This window comes from Poecile atricapillus, chromosome 2 (assembly GCF_030490865.1).
Source record: "Poecile atricapillus isolate bPoeAtr1 chromosome 2, bPoeAtr1.hap1, whole genome shotgun sequence".
In the NCBI taxonomy this organism is placed as follows: Eukaryota; Metazoa; Chordata; class Aves; order Passeriformes; family Paridae; genus Poecile; species Poecile atricapillus.
The window spans coordinates 142,536,996-142,551,169 of record NC_081250.1 but is presented as its reverse complement, the minus strand read 5'-3'; the positions used below and the strand labels follow the sequence as shown (position 1 = coordinate 142,551,169).

General features: G+C 42.2%; 1 protein-coding gene across 15 annotated transcripts in view; it reads left to right on the top strand.

The window, feature by feature from the left end:
• Positions 1–14,174, top strand: part of MTSS1 (MTSS I-BAR domain containing 1) — a 125,594-nt gene that overhangs the window by 51,412 nt on the left and 60,008 nt on the right. Inside the window, exon 1 of one of the 15 annotated variants that reach the window (XM_058833446.1) lies at positions 2,925–2,949. The exons of 13 other annotated variants lie outside the window; for them this stretch is intronic. In XM_058833446.1, the coding sequence (XP_058689429.1) occupies positions 2,940–2,949 (10 nt within the window). In that variant the 5' untranslated portion in view covers positions 2,925–2,939. Of the gene's footprint in view, positions 1–2,924; positions 2,950–13,409; positions 13,666–14,174 lie in introns of those variants that run through there. One more of the 15 variants, XM_058833447.1, reaches the window with a different exon arrangement.

The following is a 14,174-nucleotide window of genomic DNA, read 5'->3' as shown; positions in this document are numbered from 1 at the left end:
GAGCAGAGACCATTCCTCTAATAATCAGAGGCAGCAGCTTCAGCCAGACCCATGGTCACAGATGATTTTGTGAGTGTCTTGTGAACTCTGTAGCACTCCCAGTCTCACAGGGTGTCCAACATACCCCAGCATTCTATTCAGTGATTGTGTGAATTGCTGCTATTTTCTGTTCTTGGGAAAGAAGTGATGCTGGACTGATGACCTCAAGGATACAAACACCCTTGGTACTGCTATGAGGGGAGGCACAGAGGGATGGCTGCATGGGGGCTACTCTTTCATAGTGTGGAGCTTGTCAGGGTGGAAAAAGGGAGGCAAGCAGTGCTTGGCATTGGGAGTTAATTCAAAGAATGCCTGGATTTTGTTTTTCCCTTTTGTCTGACAGCACAGTCTCCTCCCAGTTTTCCCACACAATTTCACGATTAAAAATGTTTTCAGCACTGGCTTCTGTATGCACTTCTGCAGTTTCTGGAGGCAGATGTGCTGAATTCTGTTGCTGGTTTTTTGCTTTAACGTGGCCCGTGGTCCTTCATGCTGTATAGGTTCTCAGTATTCAAAACATGGGGCATTGGGATAAGGCTCAGCTCTCTTTATATGAAGAACAAAACATACAGCCTTCTGAGAAACATCTTTGTTCTGTAAATGTCTTTGCTCCCACAACCTGTTAGAATATGGGTGGATATTGATATACTTCTATGGATAGAGCAAGTCAGCTTAGTGTGCTGGGTTTATGGCTGTTCCTTTGAGAGTGGAAATTGAGTTAGTGTTACCATGATCAGGCTTTCATGCAAAGCTTCCATCTGCAAAACTCTTTCTCACTTGTTTTATCAGCTGCAACAGATCTTATTTAAAACCCAAACAGTAGCCAGCTCTGACTGTTAGCTTAAGGGTTTAATATCACCTTCTCCATGAAGTAGAAGCAACAGGTTATTTAAAACATGTAGGTCAGATTGGTCTGGTGTTTTCCAGTGAGATTATGTAAACACATTATTATTGCTATCAAAACTCTCCAATGCAGGAGATGCACATAGCACAGAATGTTTTTTGTGTGTGTTCCTCTTTGTTTCTCAAAATTCTACTGCAAACTATACTCTGTGATTTTTTTTCTTTACTTCCAAACTTGTTATTAACACCAGAGTATTTCTGCTGACTCCTTTGCAATGGTATTCCTAATGTAAATGTTGCATTGCAGGTTTAGGCTTAGGTTCAAAATGGAAATGTTTTCCTATGAGAAATCCCGTCCTTCTGCAAGAGTGCTGCAGAGTAAAACAAAAAGTAAGATGAATGCTAGGTAGCCAGCCCATCCCTGGTTTTTGGTTATCAAAGCTAATAGCTGCAGAAAGTTGTTTAAAAGACTTTTAATTCTGCTAGAGTATTGCTTACAATTTAAAGTCCTGAGGTTTTTTTATTGGTATAAGGACAGATAATTACGTAATATAACTTCTGCATTGTGGGAAAATTAGACTTGTTAGAAGTACAAATAGATATTTATTAACATTTAGGGCTATTTGCCTAAATATTGTATTCCATAAATATTTAGGGCAGCCTTTTTCCTGAGACAGTAAAATCCATAGGTGCCTTTTGTAGGAAGTGAGGAAAAGGGCAATATTTACATACAGAAAGGAGGCAGATGCTCATCTGCTGGAATCTCAGTACTGCAGAAATGGTACCATTTGCAATCTGTTGTAAACTCTGGTGTTCAAAGGGCAGCAATAAGATTCCCACTCAGAACTGAAATTCAAGCAAATCTTTCTACAAATCTGTCCCTTTGCTTAGTTGTTGTTAATTGGTTTGGTAATTGTTGTGACAGCTTTCTGTGGAAGCAGCAAGCCACTGCATTCTGGAAACAGCTTGGTAAGTTCTTGTCATTTTAACTGGCTGGCTTTAATACTACCAGTCCACAAAGAAAGAGTGGGGAAAATAGATATTGATGCTGCTCTGAGAAGGTGAAGACAGGCAACCGTGAATTTTACCAATCCAAGCAAATGACACGCTGCACAGGCAGGTTCAAAATTCATAGCCCTCTTCAACAATAATTCTTACGATTCACAGAAGTAAAGACTTTTATGTGTGTGTGTGTGTGTGAGAGAGAGAGAGAGAGAGAGAGAGAGAGAGAGAGAGAGAGAGAGAGAGAGAGCAATCATGGAAAACTGCAGCACCCATGGAGGAAGGAAACAGATGGCAGAAAGAGCTTCCAGATACTTGACAGGCTGCAACAGACTTAAATGCAGGCAGTGATAAATGGGCACGAGATTGGGTTTTGCTGTAGCTATTGTTGTTTAGTCTTGTTAAAATGCCTGATGTGCTCTATGTTAACAGTACCAAAGTTTTATGTTCTCTCTGCTTTGGTGGTCCTTTGTTTAACTGCTGTGGCCACTGGGGTGCTATGAATGGGGATGGAGATCCTGGCATTTCTATGAAAAATTAAGTTTTACATAGTTCCTTTTTAATGTTGAGTAACAGCAAGGGAGAAGTGAAACTGAATTTAATTCCTGCATCTGGGTTATTCCAATCTCTCTGGCAGAAATGGCCACATGAGGCTAATAATGAAAAGAAAAAAAAAGGAAAAAAAAGGTTTTTGTATGTGTTTGAATGATTCATTCCTCCACCATCCTTGGAGCCTTATCAGGGACAGAAATGGGTAGCAGTTGATATTTTTTACCTTGCTTAGATGGCTGGGAACACTGGCCAGCAGCCTGCTGTGCAGCCAGTGTCTGTGCTGTAAGCACAGTGCCCAATTTCATGTTGGTGATTATAACAGATAACAGACCAGTGTATACTGAGGAAATCCTATGGTTTCTGATAGGAGCTACTAATGTGGACTTCTGTGAGGCTGTTTGGACCTGAGTGAGTAAACACAGCACCTCCTCCTTTTAGGTACAGATGGAGAACAGCTGATTTTCCTTCCCAGGTTCAGCCTGCAGTTGTGCAAGAAGACAGCTATGCTGCAATGTAAGGCTAAAACCATCAAGCCTCGGCATGAGGGTAAAACTCCACAGGGTTATTTAGGCATGTGACTTCTCATTGCTTAAATCCTCTAATACTTAACAGAAGTTTCCTCCTACGAGTTTGCAAAGTGGTTTTATGGGGCAGTTTAGCCTTTTTACCCTGCGTGCTCTTTTCCCCTGTACTAAACAGTCTTGTGGTCTGTCATACCTGCATGAGTTTGTTTTCAGCCAGGTGAAGTGTAATGTTACTCAAACTCAGCTTGAGAAGGAGCTGCTTTATTTCCAGGCAAGGCGGAGCGTGGGCAGGGAGCTGCAAGCTGTGTACGTGACTGAGGACAGCTAAGTAAGCAGGTACTTAACATGAGCAAGCAGTTGAAGGAATGCAGGCTGGGACAGATGGCTTTGGGGCAATCTGAAGAACAGGGAAGGCAATTAAGTTGAAAAGTGTCTGCCTGGGCTCAGGAGCCTGTGTGTTCTTACAGCCCTGGTTTTGACCGCTGTCTGGCTGGCTTCTCAGTGATGGTGCAGTGCTGCCTGAAGTGATCGGCTTCACATCCACCACTTAGCTGTGTGCAACCAGAGCTTCTCAGCCAGTAGGATTCGAGCTGAGGAAAAGCCAGGGTATGTGTAAAGTTCTGAAAGTTAGTTCTAGAAGATATGGCCAGAAGGAACTGAAGCCAGTCTGTTGTGTACTGACGGTTGCAGTGAAGACATCTGTGTGAGACGCTGCTGGTTCCACACTGAATACCCAGACCCTACTCTGCACAGGTAGTGTAGAACTGCCCATACGGAATGTCTTGGAGACAGCCTGGTCCTGGACCACTGAGGGCTCTAAGTGTTTCAGATAGTGAAGTGTGAATATGATGGCCTCCTTTGAGCAGGGAAAAAAAGCCCTAAGGAATTGCTTCTCTTTTGCAAAGTCTCAATTAAAGGAGAAAGTCAAATGTCTGTGTCCTCACTTGACTTGCTGATGTAATAGTAGACTGGACTGTAGGAATGATCTGATGGAGCAACTCTGATGATACCAATGATCTGTGACAGAGATAAGTTGCTATGTAGCATCTGATTGAAAAGGTCATGGAATAAGATTTGGTTATTCGTGATTTGCATTATTGCTCGCTTCTCTATTTGCAGCGGTCAGATGTAATGTTAGTCTGAAATGATTGTGTCCTGTAGCAAAATAACTTAAAAAAATTAGCTGTTATATTCAGCATGCTCTTAAAGCAGCCCTTTCTAGAAATGGTTTACTTCAGCCTGAGCTTGCTGTTTTGCGTGGTTTTTTTTGAACTTTAATGGCAATGCTTCAAGATTGAGGTACTTTTGTTATGGGTCTTTAATTCTATTGGCTCATGTTAGGTAACTCAAAGGGCTCCCTGCAAAGAGGGCTCCCTTCTGCCTGTATCTGCATCAGCAAATAGAGATGCTTTTTCAGTGCATGGCAGCAGTTCGCTTAGAGCTGAGGACCACAGAATGTCTTTTGTTGGGAGGAAAATACTAAGGATGTCTGGTTTGCTTTTTATTAATTTTTTGATAGTTGGATTACACTTTTTATTAATGTCTTGACAGTTATTTACTTCAGCATCTGTCCAAACAAGGAAAAACAGTAACTGGCTATTATGAAATAGGGCCTAAATGTATTGAATATTATCTCCAGTCCAGTCTTTGCCGGCCTGGAATAGCGAAAGAGGTACGGGGTGTCCTTAAATTTTCCTTCATGGGCAATAAAGATGGCAAATAACATATTTAGTCACACCAGGATTATGGTTAATCCTGTAGGTCACATCAGAAGAAAGCTCTATCACTGAAGTTGCATTACCCAGGTTTTTGCCTCCAAGGCTTGTCCACTCATAGAGTCTGTGATCTCTTGGCATAATATTTACTAGGAAAAGCTCCCTCCAGGAACTGCGAGTCTGCCCGGTGTGAAACAATTAAAAACTGAAAAGATCTGGCGAGTGTTTCCCTGGTGAGTCACTGGGCAGAGGGAGCACAGGGCTCTGCATCATCCTCCCCAGCCTTGCCAGGTGCTTCACTGCCTACCTGAGGCTACAGACGCTTCAATTTTAAGAAGTGAAACCGCTCCTTTGTGATCCAGGCACAAAACTGCTGTCACTTGTGCCAAAATGGAATTCCTGCCTGGTTTTGTTTTGTCTCCTTTGGTGTTTGTATTGGCTTGGCATTTTCATATTTTGTATCCAGTGTCAGTATTTGTTTCTGGGAAGAAAGTTTTGCTTAAACTTTAATTTCTGCAATTTGTTTGTTTAAACTTGTTGGCAACTTTGAAATGCTGTAGTCTGCTCCATATGCTAGTATCAGTGTTGCTATTAGTGACTGTCTTCCAAAGCAAAAAGCAGCAATTAGACAGGGAATGTTTTTTATGAAATAGTTGGGAGTATTCGCAGTTATAATAATATTTGGAAATATTTTTGAGCTGTTTTGTGGCTAGTTTTTAATAAATGTAGGTTACTTTGTGGCTGGTATTTAGTTCAGATTGTACAGAGCTGAACCCAGTGAATTTTTTTTTCCCCCACAGACTTGTAGTGTATATGGTGGAAGTAGTCCATATATATAATATATATATAATCATGATAACATTATGGACATGATAGGCTACAGCTGACTTGAGCACAGCAAAAGCTGTGAGGACAGACAGATGTGTGTTTGTACTTGACAGATGAATGGTGAATTCATTAGAGAAAAATCATGATGTTGTATGTTGTAGCTTCCCAGGTTAGCTGTGACTGCTGGACAGGGTGGCCAACCTGAGACTATAGCTGACATTTCAATAGCTCCGTGTAGTCAGTCTGTGAAGGTTGAAATAGCTTAAGCCTGATGAAAGGAAAGAAGAAGTTGAAAACCAGAATGCAGGCAATGATTTTAAGAGTCATTGGTAATAATAGATTAGTGGAAAGAAAGCCAGGTCTGAACAAAGCAACAGGACACACGTATCAAATAAGGAGATATTAGCATTACCAAAACCCAAGCTGAGTTATGGGCATCAGCACTCAGATGGATGGGAAGAGCCATCTTTGGTGCCTTCAGAAGGAAAGGAAGGATCTGGAAAAAGAGTTGAGAAGAAGAAAGCAGATACCCCATGGCTGGGTCTGTCAGTGGGTGGCTGTGTTTCTAGTGATCAGGAAATGGGGCTAGAGGGGACTTGGTGACTTTTTCTGCAGTGGTTCACTTAAAGTAATGCCTGAACCTCATTAAAAAAATGGAAGTGATCCAAAATATTAAAGACAGGGAACAAGACTGAAGAGCTAATTTGAGTCATCCACCTGAAGTTGTTTATTTTATGTTTACATTTGAGAATACTGAAAACACAGATACTTTATTCAGTGGTTGAGGATGCTTCACCACAGCTGATCACAACAAAAGTATTTCAGTGGGAGTTTGATCCCCCAGCAGGAGGAAGCTGAGCAGAGTGCAGAGAGCAAAAAGCCTGGGGGATGGAGCCATCAATGACTCCTGTAAACAGCTGGAGTGGGAAGGGTGAGTAGAAAAATGGGAGAAGGCTAAACCACAAGAAACAAATGAAAGGACAGTTAAAAGAAAGAGGATGGCTGCTTGTGCTGAAGACAGCTGGTAGGCTGGGGAAGAAGGGAATGGATTGCTGAATGTTGTTCAGAGAAGGTAATTATTTCTGGCTTGGAGTTCTGGCTCTGATTCACATAATATTTAAGGAATATATCTGTATTTTTCATGATAAGCAGCCTGAAAGCAAATGCTGGAAAGTTGCCATCTGTGGAGAAGCTTCTTTGCTATGGATGTATACCATGAAAGTGAGTGGGACTGAAACAAAGTCCATTAAAAAATTCCATTTTTAATAGAAGTAAGAGGTGAATGCTCTGGACCAGTTGAAATACCCAGTTAAAAAAAGTGCTGAACGGCTGAATTTCTTTCCTAAAAAATTAAGTAGCATATGCAGATTTTTCAATACCAAGGTCAGTGTACAAATAAAAGAAAGGAGGAAGGCAGTACAGGGTGTATTTTGAAAGTTAGGGTTCAGATGCAAGAAAAACAGCAGTCATACTTCATGCTGGATTGGCCTACTATTATAATAAATTAGGATGTTTGACCTTTCTGTGAGTATTTAATTTCGCAATTTTGCCTTCATCTGGGCTTACTCCATGATCTCAAGAGCAATCACTGGATGTATCCATCTGTAGTCCTTAGCTGATATATTAACTTCTACATCTATTTAGACAGTGTGTGTATTTTGAGGAGGTTTTTGAAAACATAGTCTCTTTATCTTACCGGATCTCTAACTCGATTCAGACCAGAATTTCACATAGAAATTCCTGTAATGAGATCTCCCTGATTTGACTGGGAAGCTTTTGTGCCCAGAACATTTGGGCAGGCTGTTCAAATCTCAGATTTGGATGCCTGAGTGGGGATGAATTTATTGCTTTCTTTAGTACACTGGTTAAACTGACCCAGCTCGCTTCTGCTAAATAGAAGCAAGAAAGCAAGAATTTGTAAAACGAACTCAGATACTTGTTTACACTGTCATTTGGGAAGAGCACCATTCTAACAAGCTATTTGAACAAACTCAGATGAGAGGGGGAGAGCTGGGGTGGATGTTTTCAGTCTGCACCGCACGGCGTTGAGGACGCAGAGTCACGTACTACAGCATCGTCATTCTGGAGAACGAGGAGCAGCCCGGGCTTCCTGCACACGGCGGCTGCAGGCGCAGCACCTGCGTTAGGCTGTGGTACCTGCAGCTCTGAGAACAGCTCTGCTGGACAGGGAGACAGGGACTGCCAGCCCTGCAGTGCAGAAGTCTGAAATTTCCCTCTGAGGGCTGCGGTGGTGTTGTCACTGCTCTGATCGTGACCCTTAATGTCTGGAGATAATTTTGGCCCAGCTGTTACAAATTAGAAACTACATTAGACTTTATTTCATTTGTCATGTAGTCAGTGATGAAATTTTTCTTTATTAATAACTATCTGCAGGAGGCAATTTTTAACCCTACTTTACTTTTTCAAAATGCTTTAAATTGCATGTTCTGTACAACCTGGGCAACAGGATACAGGCTTGTTCAGCTTCCTACAGGGTGACTTTTCCAAATCCTGAATACTAACACAGAAAATGAGTCCTGGGGACTATTCAGAATGGCTGAATGTACAACAGATTAGCAGTTTGTTGAAAATATTTGGGAGCAGTGTCTCATTTAAGTGTATATGTGTTTGTAGTGGGTTTCTGTGGTTGACTCTTTAGGATGCCATCATCTTCTGCTAACCTGAAATACAGCATCTGAAACATAACTCCCTCCTCCCCCCCCAACCCCAATATTTATCTTCTGTCAAGTATGACAGTGAGTTGTTTTTTTTATATTCAACTGGTTTGTTTCCATTTCTAAGTTTGGGGTTTGGATAGATATATATTTATCCTTGTCTAGGGAAAAGTCCTTAGCTGTATGTTTGCATGGAGTCTCTTAGAAGAGCCGGGATAAAGCTGTGGTGGTACTTGCAGGTTGTGCAGAAAGCCCCTCTAAATCATTCATCTTTGAAGGTGCCAGATATGATATGTGAAGGTGTTGAAAGCTGCCCAGGGGAGCACAGCACAGAAGATAAAAAGAGGGTATAAAGCCTTCCACTGGAGGCTTGCTGGCTTTTAATGTCTTTGTGCATGGGAGAGAACTCAGCTGAAGACTCCACCCGAAGGATGAGTGTCAGCAGCAAGGGGAGGGGACATTCAAGGGGCCACTGGAGATAACCTGCCGCCACTCCCCGCCTTTTCCCAGTCTGAGGTTACTATTTCAGGTTATGATGGAAGAAACCGTGGTGGGAGAGAATTCTGCTTTTGCAGCGTGGCATGTGAAGAGAGAACTTTCTTTTGCAAAGTTGCTTTTCTGGGTCCCATGTCATGTTTCCTAAATTCTGTGTTTAAAATAATCTTCATGTGAAGAAATTTCTCTTGTTCCTTAACAGCTTCGGGCTGGTTTTTGAACACTGAATTTCTACTTACGCTGGATTTAGATGTGTTGCATCAGATGAAGAAACAAGTTAGCGTGTTATTGGCAGGGCAGCCTCTTTGCACATCCAGTGCTTGTAGAGGGTGGCAGATATTGTAGTTGGGAGCTGTGTAACAGGAACGAAGTCTTGTCGCACTGAGCTCTGACATCTGGGGAGGTCTAGATCCACACTGTGTGGTGTGGAGCTGACTCCAGCAGGGATGCTTAGCTTCCTCCTAATCTTTGCCCTGACTTGCAGTGCTGCTGCAGTGAAGCTGGGGGGCCCACGCTAGACTGGGGGGGTGGTTTTTGTGTGTTTGTTGACTTCACTGCAGTCACCTACTTGAAAGGAAAAGATAATTAAAGAAAATAAATAGGGTGGGTAGGGAGTGGAGGAGACCTTTGGTTTTTCTGTGGCACTAGAATTGACAATTTTCATATTGTTTAGGCCTTGTTAAAAATGTTTTGCTCTGCCTTTGTTTTATATTGAATCCTCTGTGCTTGGTTAGCTTCTTTTCAAATTAAAAAAAAAAAAAACTCCATACATGGATTGAAAGCTTTATCTGTTTATCTCCTCATTAAAAAGACTGTCTATGAAATGTGCTGACAGGGCTTTTACTCTCTTGCTTTCTATTCTCATCACATTTTCCACTGAAAGCCTCCCCTCTGCTATTTCTAGTTCCATAGTAAATGGGGCTTTCTGGTGGTGGAGGCTCTGGATGCCGTTCCGGGCTCCTCACAGGCTGTGTCCATTGCTCGTGTGAGAAACCTCAGACGTGCAATTCAGGCAGCAAGGAGGCTGGTGTGGTGCATGGGCTTGATCCCCTGAAAGGCACTTCTGACAGCCTGGAGGGGTCCTGGTATCAAACATAGTGGGAAGCACATCACAGTCATCTTCCAGCTGGATATTTAAGCAGGAGGCCCATTTTGAGACGTGTGTGTGAAGTGAGCTGCTGATGGAAAGCCTCAGTGGAAGCTGAGCTTCTCAGGAGATGGTGTCAGGACTTCTGGAGCCTCTTTAAGAAATAGCTGAACAATTTGCTTAAGGGGAAAAAAAGTAGATACAGCAAGCATTACACCATTTGAACCACTTAGAGGTTTCTAGTGGCTGAGAATCCCTGCAGGCAGAGCAAGTTCTGGTTACAGAAGAAATTGTGAAGAATAACTTCTGATATAAGCTGTATTTTTACTAATGTAATTGAAATTCTCACAATAAAAATGGTGATTATTACCTGAGATGTGATAATGTAAGATCTGATCTTGACACTGGACCAGTGGTCTCCAGCCTTTGCTGATCTCCACCATTGATATTGATCATCCATTGCTGTTTGCTCTGCTTTACCTATAACTTCTGTTGCACCCAAGCATTTTGCCGAGAGTTTTGGAGGGCTTGGTGGGTTGTGAATGACCGTCTCATGCAACTTAAAAATACATGCCTTTGTATATATGTCTCTATATCTGAGAGTCTGTTTTGTTTCTATTTTCAGATCAAGAAGTTACTAGATAAAACCAAATAATATACTGTGTGTTTCACTCTTATCATGTCCCTTGTTCTCCACTGTGACAAAAGAAGTTAAACAAAAAGAACAAAAGGAAAAATGTTTTCATTGTAATAAACAGAATTGCAGAATTTTTGGAAAAGATGCTTCACAGTGTTCATTTGCCAAGTCCTGCAAAAGACATAGTCTCCTGTGGGGTGAAAGCATAGTCATGGATGGGCAGAGTAAACACTCCATTCTGGTTTTTTCACTGCTTTTGCCTGCTCATCCCTTATAAAAAAAAAAAATCCTGTGCAGCAACATGAACTTCGTGACATCTCATATGTAGAGCAGACAGCTGCAGGCTCAATTAATTCACCCCTCTGATTTTTTTCATAGTAGTTTTTTTTTTCCCAGGAGGCTGTAGTGACTTCCAAACCCTCACGGGTGAGTGGTGTTTATGGCTTGTTGACTTTGATGGAAGTGAAGTGCAGAGTGCTGTTCACAGTGAGAGTGAGTTTGCATGTGAAAATCTTCACTGGATGTCTTTTTGGGTGGATGACCTGAGCTGCTGGGTACCCACAGCTTCACTGGCACCCAGCTTGCCCAAAGCAAATGAAATTTTGGGCACTGGGCGCAGGAGGCTGAGACTGCCTGGAACTAAAGTGAGCCCTGGGAGGTGAAAGCAAGGAGCTGGCTATGGAAGCAGAGGGGAAAGCAAAGTATGACAGCCTATTGTGCACGTTTGAGCCATGTGTGTGCTGTGAACACACGGAGGAAAAGCTGGCAGCTGCCTCTGCTCCCCTCCACCCACCCGTGCAACCCCCTCTGCCTGCCCTGGGTGAGCAGGAGCAGCAGCTCCCCGGTGCTCTCTGCCAGGGCACACACCTGTAATGCAAACACGGTGTCTGTGTCAGCCCCATGTGCTGTCTGACACTCGTGTGCCATGGGGGAGAGGTGTGGATGAGGAGCAGAGCCAAGAGCAGAGCTGGGGGGATTTGCTCACCGGCTTCCTAATCGACATGCAGGAGGGGGCAAAGCATGGGGCAGTGTGGCATCTTTGCTGAGAGAAAGGGGGAAGCCACCAGTTTCTGTCCATTTGTCTGCTTTAGAAACTGCTCTCCTTAAATGTGCTTCATCCATGCTAGTTGATCTGCATAGTTTTTGTAGTCAGGAGAATTGTGTTATTCTTGTTATATTGTTTTGTTTGGGGTTTTTTTTTTCAATAAAAACTGATTAAACAACAGGCTGTGCTAGATAGGACAGAGTGCTTCATTTTTTTAGTTAATAGATTAGATTAGATTTGTCTAAAGCACTGTCTCCCCTTCCCCAGCAGTAAAGCAGCATGATGCTGGATGTGTGCCTGCTTTATGGTACCCTTTTTTTAAGCTTCTGGCTTCTGACATAGGTGACTGTGGGATATTCTAATGAAGCTGAAGTTACTAAAAAAAAGAAATTTATTACATTTCAGGGATGTTTGGGCTTCATGCTTCTATAGTGCTAATTAGATATGTGACCCATTTTCATTCTGCTTTAGCTCCTGGGGATGGTGGAGCCTCGTTATAAATAGAAGGACAGAGAATGCCCATGATCCTTACTCTAAATAGCTTCTTCAAAACATGCCCAAAGGGCTTTAGGGTGTTTTCTGTGTGGGCATTAGTTGTGTTTTCTTTAAGTGAGGAAGTGGGACAAGAGAAGATTTCTCTCTCCAGAAATAAATAATTGAATATTTTTTTTTCTTTCATTTGGAAAACCTAGTGGCAAATCAAGGTCCTCTTGAATTTCAAATTTGCCTTGTTTTTATTGACAAGGGAATAAACTTGACATTTTTTAAGAACAAAAATGTGTTTAATGTTGCAGTAGCTTCCCATTAACTGGTATTTTTAGCTCACAGAATCAGTGCAGCTTGTGTCTTCGTGGCATGCACTGAGTGGCTGGCTGGATGCTGACGAAAGGTAGCAGTCATAAGAGGTACTTGTTGAGAAACATCCTGACAAAGTGCATGATGTGACTTAAAACTGAGGCTGCAAGGAGAAAACAGCCCATTCCAGAATCTGTCCTTGGAAAGCCCTCGTGTTCCATGCTCTTCTTGGCAGAACTCAGTTGTTTCCAGAAAATCTGTAGTAAAGAAACACCCCCAATGACTGAAAATGCTGAACTCTCTTTGGAGTGAACTCTGGGTGAGACCTGGGGATAAGTGTATTAAAAATAATATAAATGGATAAAAGATAACAGTGTTGCCAGGCAACTGTCAAAGGAGCTCTGGCTCCTGCATCTCTGGGCTTTGCTGAAATGACCTCTTATATTTTGAACATCTTGCCTGCCCGTGGATGAAATGATTGTTCTGAACTTTGCTGATACACCTCACAGGCAGCAGTTGAGCTTGAGTGCTGCTGTATTTACTGCTACAGTGCTGACGTCCTTGCCCTATCAATAAATATATATATATATTTCAAGGAATTAGAGTAAAGCTGAGCTGAATACAGCTCTCAGCAGAACAGCACTCACGACTGAATAAGTACATTTTTGTGATTTAGCTATGTCAGTGGGGTTAATCTGAAAGCAGGCAGAGGAAGGAACTCTCCTGTCACTACACTGTTAATGACTCCACTAAACAAAAAGATAAGCCGGGTTCTCCCTCTGGATTTACTGGTCTGAGGACTTGTTCATAAGCTGTAACTTGGAGGCTTGCTGTTAAAATTGAGTCTACTAAAGAAGCAGGCTGTTGCAGAGGAATTTGAGGCAGGTTAGTATAACATGAGGATGGTTTCCTGGGCATTTTGGCAGGGATCCTTTGAGAGGTTCTTTGGTGCAGAGGAATACAGGGCTGCGCTCTGCAGCTCCTTCCTTTGCATGATGGTTTGACGTGTGTGCAGCAGATGATGAAGTTAACCTTTTCTGTTTGCAGAGGAGGAGGGAAATAACCTTTTCAAAAGCTGTGTTTATCAGTATAAACATAAGTTTTTACATTGTAAACATGAACAGCATGACTAGGTTTTGGGTGGCTGCTTTATTGCTTGTATCACATTCCCATTTGGAGTATGTTAGGTGCTGTCATCTGTCTCCACCATGAGAAAACTGCTGTCTAAAAATTCCCAGTGTACAACAGGATGAGAAAAATCACTCCTACAGGGAGTCTATGATTGAATCTTACAGTCATTTAAGCTTAATTCACTGTAGATATGAAGGACTAGACAGAGTAAAGGTTAATGCATTTACAAGGCTTTGAAGATCAGAAGAAAACTTGATTTAATTTCAAATTTGCGTTACATTGTGTGATGCCTCACTGGTAAGTATTTCTCAGAAGATGCTGGTGGCATGTTACATGGCTGTTTGCTTTGGTCATGGGTTATTTTGCAGTTTTTTGTCACAGATCTATTTCCACATTTTCCCTCATCTTAGCCACTTGTTTTTCTTAATTCTGCTGTTTTCATTTTCCTCCTGCGTATGTTATTTTCAGAAATTTTAGCTCAGTTGGCTCACTGAAGATGTAGAAAAGAAAAAAACTGTTACTGAAAATAAAGTCTGAATATTTTCCCTGGACAGAAATACTGAATAGAAGCTAGGTGCTGCCAGGGCAGAGCCTTCAGCCTTGGTGAACTAACAGCTGATGGTGTCCTGTTAATTAATGTTGTACTGCACAAATGTACAGTGCTCCACAGCTGTTGATAAGCAAGCTTTTCCTTGCAAAAAAAATGTGATCACGAGGTGATTTGGCTGGATGTTTTGAGTGCATATACCCAGACCCAGCTCACTCCCCAGGAAAGCATCTGAGATAGTGGTGCTGCGGTGGAGGTT